This window comes from Chlamydotis macqueenii, chromosome 9 (genome assembly GCF_036417535.1).
Source record: "Chlamydotis macqueenii isolate bChlMac1 chromosome 9, bChlMac1.mat, whole genome shotgun sequence".
NCBI classification, from domain to species: domain Eukaryota; kingdom Metazoa; phylum Chordata; class Aves; order Otidiformes; family Otididae; genus Chlamydotis; species Chlamydotis macqueenii.
In genome coordinates this window covers 23,286,487-23,302,451 of record NC_141564.1, presented here as the reverse complement: position 1 = coordinate 23,302,451, position 15,965 = coordinate 23,286,487, and the positions used below count along the sequence as shown (strand labels likewise).

Here is a 15,965-nt window from a genome sequence, read left to right as displayed (position 1 = left end):
GAAAAACATGGTTGGCTACTAGGTAAAAAGACCAGGTGCTAACACAGTTTCCAGTAGTGATTTTGGGTTGTCTAAAACTCCCAAATAACCCTTCTTAACCTTGTTATGTAGAAGATTGCCTGTTAAGTTAAACCATTAATTTCCTCCTCTCTGGTCTTTGAACCTGTGGTCTTTTGTTCTGGCAGTGCAGTAACCAGGTTTTTGCATTACGTGTCTTGGTCACTGTTCACGCCTTTCCCATATTTTAAAATAAATGTGCAGAAGTATCCACACATTAACGACGAGTAAAAAGAACTGATAATGCTCATAGTGTGGGATACCCTGGAGAACAGGTATAATAAGTATTTGGCAGAATTACGCCTTTTAAGCTTCTAGGTGGGCCGAGGAATTTGGTACAGTGCACACAGGAAAAGTAAAATTCACAACTTAGGTAACCTTAATTGAAGGTCAGCGTGATGGCCTCACTGTGCCAGTTCCTTCACCGGAAAGCTTCACTGCCAACTCTAAGGATTTGGGGGCAGTGTGTTTGTTTTTTAACGCAGGGACATGTGTGTGTGTGGTGAATGCATCCCACGTGATGATGATCGCTGCCTTCTCTAGGAATGTTCTCCAGTTAAAAATTCACCGTTGCCATCGGTGATGGCAGCGCGGTATCTGAGGTACCAGACTCTGCCTTTTCCTTTGAAGAGGAAATCACTGCAGTCTCTCAGACAACATTAGGTGGTAACTGTTGGCAACAGCTATGATGTTAGGAGCGACGTGTGTTTCTGGCTAGATTTTCAGAGCCATCCATAACATTATACTACACGTACTGTGCTCATATATCACACTTCTCTTTTGTGCGTCAGAATGAATTTGGCTGTCTCTTCCATGCAAAAAAGTAATTAGACTGGGTTGAATGTAAGGAATTTATTTTTTGATTGGAACCGAAGGGTGAAATTCCGAATGTGGAAACCGGAGCTGTGAGCTGGCATCGACCTACGGCCCCGGCGCCGCCATCTCCCGCGTAGATGCTCGCACTTGGGAGGGACGTATGCATATAGCAAGAAAAGTCTTGGTTTAAAATAGCACTCGATCCAGGCTGGAGTGAGTTCGGGCCAGGCTGTTCAGCCTTGGATTCTTCTGACGTACGTTGTACAACTGTTTTTCCACACGCTGAAGAGCTGGCAGCGTTTGGATTGAAGAGGTTTGGTTAAATTAGACGCTCTGAGCGGTCTGCAAGAGTGAGTTAAAGATCAAGGTAAACATATTTAGTGATTTATTTCCTCACTCTTCTGAAAAAAAAAAAAAGGGCTCTAACTCTGAACAATCAGTGTGTCTGTGGAATATACTTGTCTTTGCCCAAGTGAGATGTGCTGCGCACGAGTGCCGGGTGGATCAGCATTTATTTCTGCACAGCCTGTATGGCCATGTTTGCATTTTTCTACCCCGATAGTATTTGCCCTTTGATGTCTGTGTTTGATTTATTGAATGTCTACAACAGGTATTAAGAACTTTAAATTTATTTCTAATACATGTTCTGTTTAAGAGTATTAAGTTTAATACTCTGACCTTGCTGCTGCGCAGAAAATCTGGTTGGTTATCCTGACCCCAACAGTTTTATAGGAGTGTGGTGTTAAGATTTTACGATGGAGGAACATAAAAAAAATATATCTGCTGTTTGCAGGGAGAGAGGTAGAGGAACACATGCTTTAAAGTGTAAAATGATCGTGTTTGAAAAGACCAGCTGGTGTAGTAACTTTGAACTTTGGAATTATTTATGCCGTCTCCCTGATGCCTTGCTGAAAACGCAAATGCAAATTTCTTTTTGGTTATAACCCCTGAAAAAATTGGGTATGGCTCTCCATCAAAACCAGGTGCCTGACATCCAGATAGATTTAAAAGGCAAATTTAGTTTGTACTGGGAACCGGAGTGTAAGGTTTGGGTTACATAAACTGGCACTCTCTGGCTCTGGTATGAATCAATTTTAACGGTGCAGGATTAACAACTTCAGCTCTCTAATTTCTGCCTGTGATCACCTTTGGCATTTGATGGTTTAAAAACCTTGAGATCACCTATTTTTATAACCAGAACTCCCAGGCTGTAAAACCGAGTCTGCTACCTCTGCTAACGACAGCTGCTGCACGTGGTGACCACATGCGCGTTGTGAAGCGGTGGAGGTCCCGGGTTCAGATGCCGATGTCAGGCTGAGGTAACTTTCTGCCTAATTGTTCTTTCTGCAGAGTGCCTGGCTTTACACCATCATGCTGAGCCTGATTTATTTGTTTTAAAGGAGACTTCTGTGCTGTTCTGCTAGGAAAGGCTCTGAGAAGTCACAACTGTTCTCTGCTCCTTGTTGCTATTTAACTGCAGAAAGAAAATCTTATTTCTTCTGTCCTTTGCTTCAAGCCTGTCACTGGTAGAACCTGCAAGCAAGTTAATGGCTTGTGTGTGTGTATATATATATATATATATATACTTTTTTTTTTTTTTTTTTTTTTTTTTTTTTTTTTTTCTCCTAAGCTTAATATAGCTCCATGTCCAAGTTTAAGTGTCCTGCTCAAATTCCTTACTGGTAATTCCCTTCCAGTTAGAGGATGCTGACCTCACTGCCGTTTCTGATGAGAAGGATCCAGGCCTCTCTGAAATATTTAGCTCCCGTGTAGCAGTAAATGCGGTAGCTGCCTTCCTGAAGCACCCAGCGACTCCCCTTCATCGAGGTGCTTGGCACCGAACGGTGCTGCTCTTTGCTCGCTGTGCTCCATAGCCAACCTGCCCTGCCGTCACGGTGAGCTATAGGGAGCAAGCACCCATTGGTGTCAGATAAGTTAGGAGAATTCAGAAGACAAATTAGACAACAAAGTCTGTGGGAATAATGACTTCCCTTGGGTTTCTCTACAAATTAAACTGATGAAGATTTAATTTTTTTTCTCTTTTTTTTTTTTCCCCTGTGGGTTCCTTTGCCCTTGACACACAAGATCAGTTAGTAGAAGACACAGTGACTGAGTGCAGCTGAGTGGTAATTACATAAACCAAATAACGAGGTCTCATTTACGTCTGTTGCAAACGAGTAACCTGGTTGCATGGCTGTGTTTCAGCCATGCGGGGAATGATTACAGAAAAGTTATTTTCTGTAGTAGAAAGTGAGATAACTATAGTTGGCACGGGTTTTCTGTCGGAGCGGTGAGTAATTCTGCCCACAGAACCCTTAGGAAAATCTTCTAGAAATGAAAAACAAAAGATGGGGAAGAATATTCAGGAAGAAAGAAATATTTAACCCGTGTAAGTCAGTAGTGAAGGCGTGCCGTTCGTTGCTGTTTGATGTAATCCCAGACTGTGTCTGGTGATGAGCAGAGTCTGTTCTACTGGTGATTGACATTGACTGGCAAGGACAACTATTAAGAAAGAAAAGAAAGCAGGAGCTTCCATTTAAATCTCAATAACGAATTCCAATTCCAAACCAGAAGCTGGGCACACATCACCCTTTCTGTGCTGAGAAATCTACATTCATTTCGGTTTGTAATGGTTTTGAAAAGAAAAAGAAAAGAAAGTTGCCATTATTCATGTGAAAAATGAACTAATTTGCTCACATGCTTAGTCCTGGGGTTAATTATATTATGAAAAAGAATAGTTGGTAAGGAACTGGCTTTTTGCAATAGGAGTGCCCTGAAATTTAAGCTCCTTAATTTGCTGGCTTGCTCCGGCGGTGCCGTCGCAATAATCAGCCTGTTTCTATGTGAAGCAGGAGCTGTTGGACTCGTGGCTCCGGTCCCGCGCCAGGGGCTGCAGGCAGGCGCGGTGCTTTGCCGTGCTCTCTGCGCGGGTTCCTCCTGCAGCGGCACCCGTGGCTTTGCACCAACGCTTCTGGTCACGCTGGCGTGGCATCACATCGTGGTTTGTGCCGCGTGAGAGCCTGCCCTGACGTGAACTGAAGTACCAAAGTTTACTGTGTAGTGCTTCAGCTGTCCCTTTTCCATAGCGTTGCAGTGGAAGCGAGGACACTCCTGGGTTTGAGAGTTTTGTTTTAAAGGCTGGAGAAAAGGAGCCATACGCTTGTTCAGATTGATCAGGTTTTTTTCTGAGCCCAGAATAAAGACAGAAAAGGAGACAAAGCCAGAAAAAAACACTTACTTTATTCTAACTTACAATGGTACATTTCTTTGTCTTTTCTGCAAGTAGAAGCTAAAACCATGATTTGAATTTCCTTTACGTGAAAGTTTGGAAGGCAATTTCCCAAATAAGCCGTTCTTGGAGCGCCCAGGTCCCCGTTCCCGCATCCTGCTGGCTGGGGCTTGCTCTGCCCAGACTCCCGCTGCTGCAAACTCAAATTGCTGCTGTGCATAGATTTTCAAGTAATAGTAGAGCAGAGCTTTTAAACATCCCACGTTGCACATGGGTACCGAAGTGTGGCACCGCTGAGCTGGTGGAATCTGACCCATCATTATGGGTTTTTCCTGGAGCGAGCGGATTTATTTCTGTTTGAAATTGTTCGTTCACCTGTTATCCTGGTGAGCCTGAAAGGCATCAACAGCATCCAGTTCTATCTTTATCTCTGTTTTTGTTATTTATGTGTTGGACCATTGCAGTGCTCTTCATAGGAGGTGACATCTCTTAAAAATAGAGGTTGAGCGGAGTGCAGGAGCTGGTGCCTCCGTGTCCTTGCTGTGCTCTTTTGATGCCGGTGCTGTATGACTCTGAGCTTGTGCTTGGTGCTGGAAACGCTGGCACCCGTGGGTACCTTCAGGTTATTTACGGGTACATACCGGCTGTCCCTCTCCAGCTATCTGGGACTGAGAACTTTGGTAATTTTGCATAGCCTTGATTTTTGGAAGCAACTAGTTCTTATGGACATGTATAAAACTGAATTTTAATGACTGTGAATGCTAAGCTTTTAGAAATCACCTAGCATACACTTTTTTTTTCTCTACATCCTTTTTCAATTAAATTCTGATGGCCTGGTTTATAGGAGATCATAGGAAGCTGGAGGAAAGGCCGAAGTCCTGCATGCAAATTTTCTTGGGGTACGTGAGCAAGAGAGAAAAGCTGGACGTCTTGGGAATAATAGGAAGTACTGAGAAAGAGCCAGCCTTAGTTTGTGACCAAGTGGCTGATATCTTCTTCTGATTTTCATACCCGGGAAAGCAGAAGGCAGCAAGATGCAGGGCTGTCTGGGGTTCAAGGTGCGCTTTGTGAACTCCCCTTCAGGCACCAGGACTTGGCTGGGGCCAGCACCCTGGCTTGTGCTGCGGTTCCTGCTTGGGATTTAGCACTCAAAGAGTAAAAGAAATCCCATCGCTAAGAGCCCTGAAGTCTTGCTGCTTTGGAAATTATCTTTAAAGAATGTTTACCTGCCTGCAAAATATGTGAGGGCTGATATTGTGAAATCAAACTTTTCAAGTTCAGAGTCTTTTCTTCTGTTTGTGTGTGCATAACCAGCACTTGTTGGTACTGGAACTTAGATGTACCGCAAAGAGAATGCGTTTTTAGGGCAAAAGCACTTTTAGACAAAAGCAAGGCTTTTAACGATGTCATTGCAGAGTCCTGAATTCTTTTCTAAAAAGGCTCCATTTTGTGGCATAAAAAGTCCAAGCAGAAAGAAATCCAGATCGGCAGAGCTCTCTGATCTAAGGAGAGTTGCAGTACAAACAATGCTTTCCTTTTATGTTTTGCTCGTAACCGTCGTAGCAGGCGAAGGCAAACACTTGTCTAATTTGATAAAATATCTTTAATTGCAGCAACGGTTCTTGAGGTTTGGGCTGGATGCGTAAGCTCTGTTTGTAATCATAGCTCCAGCTGCACTCCACAATCAACTCCAATCACTGCCAATTAGCATCCGTTAGTCTGTTGTTGCTTAATTCAGATGCTCTGGGATGTTCAGTTGCATTATTCATACCTTGTCGAGGAAAATGTTTTAAAAATGAGCACTGTTACAGGATTTCATTGTACTGTGGTAGATTTCCCACCCCCTGGTTTTAGTTACTCTAGTTGGTGTAGAAAGGAAAATTGCATTTCACAGGTTCAGGTGAAATGCACATCCTTCATTGCACTTTTAGGGAATTGATGTTCCTGTTTAGTAGAGAATTTTATTAACAGAGAATTTTAAAGAGGAATTTATAAAATAAAAGCTGGTATTTTTTCACAGTTTGGTTTTGGGAGTCATTGTTGCAAAATGCTGTTGATGCTCAGGACAGGAGGAAAGAAAAGAAAGAGAGAGCAGCCATGTCTATGGTTACAGAGGACTGCCATCCCCAGTGATACGGATTTTAAAAGGATTTTTACACGCCAGCTTTCAGAACGGAGTCTAGTGGAGTGGAACAGCCCACCTCTCTACGGGCAGCAGGGCACGGAGCATCCTCCGCCATCGCACGAGATGAACCGCAGGCCTGGTCCGACACAGCGGGGTCTGCCGGCGTCTTGGGTTTTGAGAGCTTGTTGTTTAACTTAAACTTTGAGTCTTTTTTTTTTTTTTTTTTTTTTTTTTTCTTCAGATGATGATTTTAATAAGGATAAATTAATACTGGAAAAGGATGTTTAACAAGGGGCTTTGTTTGATTTTGGTTTCGCATCTGAGTTTCATGAAATGGAATTTTTTAATGTATCAGTAGCAAAAAAAAGAAAACCATGGCAGACACCCACATCCCTGGGGACCGCGGGCAGTGCACATGTTCGTTACGTGGCTGACGTTCTCTTCGTATGAGTGTGACACGGGGATAAAGAGGGAATAAGTGCAGAAAGGAAAAAAAAAATAAAAAGAGGTGATAACTCGTGGAAGCACAGGTCCTATGGCTGCCAGCGGAGACAGTGGCAGTGATGGGTGTTCCTGGGAGCTCACGCACAAAGAGCCCGTGCCAAACTCCCAGAGAAGTTTGCTCCGCTGATCAGCTGCTTGTTAAGAACAGCTTGGATTTACGATGCTTTGTAACAGCACAAGAAGAAATATTCATCCTGTTACTGACTTTGTGGAGGAAGAAAACCTAATAAAGCATTAAGAGTGCTTAATCAATACACGTATAGGGTTGCGCTTGACTATTGGAATGAGCAGCTTTGTTTTCTATTCAGGCAGATAATTGATGGTTGGCGCTGGAAGTGATGGATGTAATTTATGTTTTAGAGACAAATACTGTTCAGAGATGGCTGTTACAAAGCTCTTGCACGAAACGAAAGAAGAGACAAATGCAGTCTCTGGGGTGTGAGCATTGTGCTCGCCAGCCTGTCCGGTGTATTTGCTCGTTATGTTATATTTACATATAATATTGCTGAGATGTAGTGAGTATGCATTAGCATGAAGCACGTTGTGTCGTAGCGGTGAGCGGCCTTTAAAGTTCAAATTAACTTTCTCAGGTTTCAGGATTTTTTTCAGACATATGGTTTTGGTTGCAGACCATCTGGGTTGTAATTTTAAAAAAGTGTCTGAAACTGTAAGCTAAGGAGCTAGCTATTCACTGGATCTTTAGTACTTTTAAAAAATTGAATCAAATTATGTAGATTTATAGATGAGAAGTTTATCAAGTGTGCATTATATTTTGCAGAAACTTGCCTATATACATCTCTTTATAAAAGCAAGTTGTCATACAGTTGTGTGTATACTCCTTTGGTTGCGTAGCAGGCACTCCGATATATGAAGGTATACATATAGGTGCCTTTAGGGTGTCGTCATAAACTATATTTAGGCTTTGATTCTAAGCATTATGAGGGTTTGTACTTGAAAGTGTACGAGTTATGTTTTCTGAGTTAGGAATCTATGTATCATAGAATCACAGAATGGTTTGGGTTGGAAGGGACCTTCAAAGCCCACCCAGTCCAACCCCCCTGCAAGGAGCAGGGACATCTCCAAGCAGATCAGGTTGCTCAGAGCCTCATCCAACCTGGCCTGGAATGTTTCCAGGGATGGGGCATCCACCACCTCTCCGGGCAACCTGTGCCAATGTTCCACCACCCTCAGTGTAAAAAATTTCTTCATTATATCCAACCTGAATCTACCTCCTTTAGGTGCTGGGAGGCCTCTCTAAGGTCTCCTCAGAGCCTTCTCTTCTCCAGGCTGAACAGCCCCAACTCTTGCAGCCTGTCCTCGCAGGAAAGGTGCTCCAGCCCTCTGATCATCTTCGTGGCCTCCTCTGGACCCTCTCCAACAGGTCCATGTCCTTCTGATGGTGGGGGCACCCCATTATGATGATTGTGTTGGTGATTCACCCCATTGTTTTTCTGCTGCAGAGCAAGGCCTCTCCTTGCAGGGCTGTTCCTGCTTGGTGCAGATCTGTAGAGGAGACTTCTGTCCTAAAGTATTTCTACTTTTCAACAGAAGACTGTTTTTTTTTTTTTTTTTCCTTCCCCCTCCCCTACATTTGAGATCTAGTCATGGTGCAGGTCTCTTCTGTTAGATTTAAAATTGGAATTGCCAATGAAAAACACTTTGTCCCATATCTGCTTTTATATAAAGTTTTCATTTATTTGTAGGAAGTCTGAAATCACCTAGACTTGCATAAAATCTTGGCGAAGGGTTGTTTTCCCTGGAGCCGGGGTTGTCTCTGACTTGCACTGCAGTGTGATGATTTTTTTTTTTTCCTCCTCTGTACACAGAGTGAGTAACATTAAACAAGAATACAAAAGTAAAAGGATTGGAATCAGTCCTTCTCCACTTAGCATATAACTCCTAGGCATATTTAATTGGGCAAAGGTGGTCCGTTTCATAACAAAAGGCATACTCCCCTACACATCAAGTATTTGATGAGATCTGTAGATAGAAAATAATACCTTTTTATGGAGTGCGCTTCTGTAGTACCACGTGTGCAGGGAGTGTGGGACACAGACACATGTCTACAGTCCACATTTGGAATAGCAGTGGATTTAAAATATGCTGTGGATTTTTTTTTTCCCACATGTACGGTAGACAGATCGTATATAAAGTTAATATCAAGTTAATCTAGAAGAAGGGGCTTTTCAATTCTTTTTTTTTTTTTTTTTTTTTTCCTTAACCCTTCACGTGGCAGGATTGAAAGCTCACATAAAGCATGTCCCATGGATAATGTTTTTGTGTTGCAACATTGGCTCTATAAATAAATGTGAAGCATTGCAGTAGCAAACACCACATTTATTTTTTTTGAAGCGCCTGCAGCGTGTCATTACAGATGGATTGAGAGACCTGATAACGTTGAACTTTTGTCAGACCTAACCTGGCAGACTTGTTACACGTCAGAAATTTTCTGTCATTTTTCTTGCTATTCAGATGGCAAATGTATTTGCCACCTTGAGTGACATTGAATATGGAGAGCACACAGAAGTTTATCGCTTGACAGAATTGTTTTTGGTGGGTTTTTCCTTTTTTTTTTTTTTTTTTTTTTTTTAACGGTGTCAAAGCTGTAATCGGATTTTAAAATTCTGACTACTCTGTGTTTTAGGAATGTGAACAGCTGATTGTGGCTTAGAACCATCTTTTTACAAATGTAAACCACATTCTTTATTACTTCACATTCAGGTCATTTATTTTTGTGCTTCTTGGACTGGGGCAACTTCTGACCTTTAATACTGGCTTGTACAAAACAGCTTGGCAGGGGACTGGCGATGGAGAGAGCTCAGCAGATGCTTAGAGAGCAAATTTTCATAACACTGAGGTTAAAACTCGTACTGTTTATACCTCATGAGGACATGCCTTCAAATGTGAGTGCTGTGTAATAGGGATAAAGCTGTATCCAAAAGCTTATTTTGCTGTCTTAACAATAAACTGTAACTTAATTTCTGAGTTACGCTGAGTAGCTTTAAATGAGATATTTGTTTTAAAGATAGATGTGGATGAAAACTCAGGTTTTCTGCATGTAACAGAAAAAAAAACAGTGAAATGGATGAAAACATTTAATCAAAGGATAAAAACAAATATTAAGGCAGGGACAGGGAAACCCTGGACAGAGCATTAAGATGAGAGAGCTGGAAGATGATGAGGTTGTCAGTCACATAGCACCAATACTTCTTTTGGAGGCAAAAGTCGTAGGTGGACCACATCAGTTTACACTGAACAAGAAAGAAAAAGATTTCTGATAGCTAATAGAAACACATGGCAATCAAAAGGAAAAACATTCTATACGTTCGTATGCAAAATAGCACTATACACTTTCAAATGCTTTATACCTCAGTGGAATCAAGAGGATAGCGATTAGCTCCTCAGCCAGGAAGTTTTCTTCCAATATTTTGGTTCGAATTACAGCCGCTGGTGTTAATAAATTGGGCTGTGTATCGTAGACCCCATCACCTAGTCAATATTTTATGCTAGGAGGTCATGTAGCATTGTAGACACCAAACACAGTGCAGAAGAATACAGTAGTTCTTCCCATTATTTTATTTAAAAAATAAAAAGAGCAAGAGCTTTTATTAGTTTACAATACTGTTAGTATAAATAGAAGGCGAAGCTGTGGAGCAGGGTTATTACGTGGCTCATTACTGTTGATTACCTCAAGAGACATTGAGATGTCTGCTGCTTAGAGGGGCTAAATCACTTGGAACATGCCTCTTCTGTCGGTCTTCTGCACAATGCTCAGTGCTAGCGTGCCTTCTTCCAGTACTTTAAGGAATATGTCCAAAATCTGTTGCTTGTCATATGTTCTCTCCATCTCTTGCTGAAGAGAAGGGAACAGACGAGTGTCTTATTTTGGTACAATTTGCTATTGCAGAGGGGAGTGTTTTTCTTCTGAGAAGTTTCTCTCTTAATCGTGTCCCCATGAAATGACAAAGAACCTTGCTGAATTCACGCGAGTTAGGTTTTAGTTCGTTGTATAGCTTTGAAATAACAGAGTTGATTTTTTTTTGGGGTTTTTTTTTTTTTTAAATATAGCTTGACAGTGGTTTCAGTACTGCTAAGGATGAAGAAAGCTTTGTTGTGTCGGTCGTACGCTTGAATTTAGAGCCGTAGATAAATGGGATGGGTTTAGTGAGATTGTGCCTCTTCAGCTGCATTTCAGTAAATATTGGTGTTTCATGATACACTTTTCTTTTAGCTTTTTAATAGTCTGAAACCTCCCCAAAAGTTTATTTTACCCTCTTTGGTTTTTAGCCAGCATCATAAATAAGCTAGTGAAGTTGAGCTCAAGCTCATCATAGAACGAACAAACCTTGGTAAATCTTAGCCATTGGCACCAAGGATTGCAGTTGAAAGGTTCTCAGCTTTCTTGCATGAACATGAAATTATTTATTTATTTATTTTATTTGTCTGTACAGTACTTTCTTTTGACCAGAGTCTAATTAAAGTTTTTTTTTTTTAAAAGCCATATTTCCCCGTTGGAGACAGAATGCCGCTAAGATGAAGTAACTGCCTGTGATTTTTACAGTAATGATGATGCCTATCTCCTGTTGCTTAATCTTCCTCTTCCTGCTTTTCTTGCAACCTAATGCACAAATGAGCTGGTGGCAATGACAGCATAAAGCTGGTTCCTGATCTCGGCGTGCAGAAGTGGGAGGCTGGTGAGCTGGGTATAGCCTGCAGCTGGAGCTGGGTGGACTCGGCAGCTTACCTTGTGCAGAAGTGGAAGAGGAAAATTCCCACCGTTGCACCTCTTGGTTGAGTTGGGAGGCACCGCAACGTAGCTGGGAGTCACTGCTCCTGCGGTTGCCTTCAGGGTCCTTAGCTGTACGTCTCAGTAACTTTCTTGCTTTGTCACATCGGAATCGTATGCGATTGTCCTCAAATAACCAAGTAACGTGGTCAATGCCCACCCTTTCCTGACTGCCCTGTACTTTCTTCTGACAGATGTGAACGAGTGCACCACTGAGAACGGTGGCTGTCATGACCAGTGCTGTAACACCATCGGCAGCTACCACTGCAAATGTCCAGCTGGCCAGAAGCTGGAGGACGATGGAAAATCATGTAGAGGTAATGTTTTGTACTGTGTCTCACTGCTATTACGAACTCAGAGAAGACATTGGAAAGGAAAAGGAAATATTAGCTTTTATCTGGAGCCAGCTGAAGAGCATATCCTCTGAGTTGTCAAGAGTGCAGATCTTCTCATGTCTGGATTATGAAGATGTAACTGTAAGAACACTTCAAAGGGTTGTGGTTTTGTTTTCTTTTTTATTTAAAAATGTTATCCCTTAACCTGGATTGCCTGTGCCATGTTCTGATTATGGAATTTCCATCATCGATTTAAAAAAACTGAAGGAAGCGTATATTTTTGATAACGTTTCGTCTGTCTCTAAAACAAAATGGGTTCTTATCAGAAGACTCACATACATTTTTGCATTTCAGTCGCAATTCCACAGCTAAAGATTAACTGACTAAAAAAGGATTTAAAAACCACATGCTACGTAAACGCATTTGTCTTCTTCCTACGGGAAATATAAGTCTAGTTGGTGCGTTATGGGGTAAAATTTGTTCTGATGCAAAAGCTTGTCATTGTGTAGAAGCAAAACGTCACAAAGCTTATGTTAGAACGTATCATGAATTATGGTTAGACTTCTTAAAGATACACTGGTAAATGTAGAGCGGGTGTAAACAAGCCCATCTCTTCTGTTGACCTAGAGTCACTATGGTTTTTTGCATCGTGGGATGTAAAAGGTAGAGGAGATCAGGTGTAAAGTAGCCAAGGTGTACTGCATTGCAGGCCAGAGCAGTTCCTTCCTGAACCCTCCACCGCCACAGGTAATGAGTGTTCACTGCCGTACGATCTCGTGTGCACGGGCTGTGTGCCTGCATTGCACCCTCGACTGGGTTTCATTGCTGCAGTAAGTATATTGCTGATGTTTTTTGTTATCTCAAGATGAAAGGTGCTAGGTAGGTTTTCATGAACTGTATTATGATCTTTTCACAAGAAACAATCTCTGGTTTTTCCTGTTGCCTAGTATCTCACTAATTCCATTCTTCTGGAAATTAATTTTACCGCTGTCCTTCAACTCCTTTCTTAAGCTTTGTATGAAGCAATGTATTTCTTAGCTGTGGTCATATTCTTTATCCTAACTATAGAATTTATTTGGCTGCCTCCTTTTATTTTTCTCTTTTTTTTTTTTTTTTTTTTCTTTCACTAGAAGATGGTAGAATTATTTTCCACAGCAAGCTATCATTTGATATCCAACTTGACAGTGTAAATTAGCTCTACATGGTTATTTTGGTTTGATTGAAGTTTTTCATTATGGTCGTCTATGCTCTCATTTTGGCTTTTTAAGAGCTCAAACCAGAAATACTGTGTGTGATTCACAGATCCCTGCCACTTCACCTCAGCCTTATCTTACCTTTTTTGGGGGCTAGCTGGTGGTGTGCCTAGGAACCAGTGTATGGGTCTGGATGTTGATGGCTACTTGCTGCTTTCAGATTTGCGTAAAAGTTGTCTAAAAACCTAAGTTTTAGAAAGCAAGGGTCATTGTAATCTGAAATTGCTTAGCATGCAAGAGTCCTGTTTCCTTTAAAATAGTTTTGTGTTAGTAAGTGTGGTTAAATTGTTGTTCCTTCTTAAAATATACTTTAAATTCTAGTATTTTGACATTCTTTAAAAGCTCAAATAGAGCTTAAGATATTTGATTCCTGTACCATATACTACCTAACCAGGAATTACAGAATGTATTATTAGCCATTTTGCAGCTGCTTTTTGAAATCTTCAGAGAAAAATGGAAAGGTACAATAAACTGGGAACGCACAAGTCATGGAAGAAAGTGAACGTAGTGGTGACACTGGTGACACCTCGACTTTGGACATGATAATGGTGCTGAGCATATGACTGTCCTGACTTGCAAGAAGGCCAACTTCAGCCAGATTCTAGCTATGAAATATTACAATATTGAGTAACTTAGTGGTTGGTTACTATGTGAGGGAAAAGTGAGCTTCCAAACAGAACTGCCTGTGCTGCTGGAAGGTGCCAGTCTTCCAGGGCATGACGCTGAATTGGTGTTTTATTGATGGCTCTGCGTTGCTCAAAGGAGTCGTTTTGCAGACAAGAGTAAAACAGCTTCTCCTTCAGGTTAGCCAGCGGTTTTGCAGGAATAAAGCTTATAGCTGTTCTGGGTAGTTACACTCGTTCGTTCTTTATAGCATCATTGTGCTTTATGTTACCCCTTAGTCTAAACCAGAGCGTTCTCCCATTATCTGTCTCGTGGTTGGTTTTATTTCACTGGTGACTGAAATGATCAACTGATGTACAGAGTTTTGGGTTTTTTTTTTTTTTTTTTATTAGCTGAGGTACAAATAAGGTGTATCATTAGAAAAGCACCGTGGAAACAGTACAGATTTTATTCAGTAAGTCGTTATTAGGGCAAAGATTGATCTTGTTTTTCAGAAACAAAATAAAACATCCTTCTGACAAAAACAAAAGATGTCAGGAAATAACAGTATTTTTTTTAAATATACCTTTATCCATTTGTAACTGTTTAATGCTAGGGAAGGAAAAGAGGATAAAAATTCACTAATCCAACAAGATAATGAAGTGTGCTGCTGATTTGATCAATAGCAGCTGGGGGGTTTGTGTGCACTTTTAGGAGACCTGACAGCCTGAATTTCACAGCTGAGCTGAGGATGCTCAGCATCTCTGTCGTCGAGGGTGGCAAAGGTGTGTGGAAGACAAGGCTCCATGAATATGAACAAGACAACAGCGTAAAACAGGCAAGATAATCTTAAAATACGTTATTGCTGTCAGCGTTGACTAAACTTTCTCTTTTTTGGGTGGTTCTGTGGCACAGCCCAGGAGACCCCGTGCTGTGGGCTCTGTTCTGCTTCCAAGGCCTGTAAGGATCTTTTCTAACTGGGGGCTCTGGCAGTGGGAGATATCCTTTGGAGTTACGTGGTATTTGAAGTCTCGCTGCACTTTCTTAAGGGATACTTACATCAAGAAGCGAGTTGTAGTGAGGTGAAGTGCATCTGTAGAGAAATGCCAGCAAGAGCAGTGAACTGATTAGCCTTTCAAAACTAATTATCTACATGTTGTACTGCAGTTTTTACTCTCCAGTGTTCCTGGACAGAACTTCAGTTCTCTTATCTGACAGAGAAATATTCTCTGGCAGACAGCCGTGGAGGCATTACAGCTTTTGACATAAAGCTCACGCTCACCTCTCACTCTTTGTGTGTCTGATAGAAATTAGTCATGAGAAGGCATTTGGATTTAAATCACTGCACAAATAATGCAACAAATTAATATTTGACACTTATTAGTATATGACTGTCGGCCTGATTCTATGCCCTGTGCATCTGTACTGGCGTTCAGTGTTTCTGGTTAGTGTCCGTGGGTGGGTTTGCCTAGAAAGCTTTATTTTGGAGGAAATGTGTGTGTATGCGCACATCAGCTTTACCTTGCTGCTGTACCTCCTTACTTGCGAAGCAGAGGTACCGCTGCCTTCTTACGTGGTACTCTGCGAGATGTACAGATATTCTCATTTTATATTTTATACCAATGCAAAACAGTTCTACTCAAACGTCACAGAAAGTAAAAATGATACTTCCCAACATAAATACCATTTAAAAACTCAATTATTGGCACAAGTCCAGATCCGTAAGGGATGCTGAGGCTACAGCTCCAAAAGTGTGTTTCCACACATGAATAACCTCCAGAAGTCAAGTTAAAAAAAAAAGGTCGGGACCTTATGTTAACCTTCTTTGGTAAACCATCATTTCTTATTTATATTCTTGTGCTCTCACCTGTCAAGGCAACCGAAGGAAGTTAGAGACAAGTGAAGTCCTGTGATCAGCCGTTGATGAAAAGCAGCTTTGATTTTACTGATTGGAGTAAGACTGCAATCCCCACAACAGATGAAATCCCGCGGGTTTCAGTCAAACTGCGGAGCCCTGGCAGGTCTCCTGACCTTTGCCAGAGGGAATTTCAGAGCAGCTGTCTCCAGAGCCAGTGTGTGACTTCGCAAGGCCACCGCTGTTTACCCCGGTGATGTAGCAGTCACTGGTGTCACTGGTTTAGGCTGATACCAACTCGATTGGAACTCTCCAGACACTGTTGGTTGCCATGGAAGAGTTAATAGCTGGAAATACTGAAGGATTTGTCTGAGAGGAAGAAAGTATTTATTAACATGGCCT

General features: G+C 41.6%; 1 protein-coding gene across 1 annotated transcript in view; it reads left to right on the top strand.

The window, feature by feature from the left end:
* Window positions 1-15,965, top strand: part of LOC104473870 (multiple epidermal growth factor-like domains protein 6) — a 150,379-nt gene that overhangs the window by 73,186 nt on the left and 61,228 nt on the right. Inside the window, exon 3 of the mRNA XM_086754894.1 lies at window positions 11,712-11,834. Coding sequence (XP_086611020.1) covers window positions 11,712-11,834 — 123 coding nt within the window. The remainder of the gene's footprint in view (window positions 1-11,711; window positions 11,835-15,965) is intronic.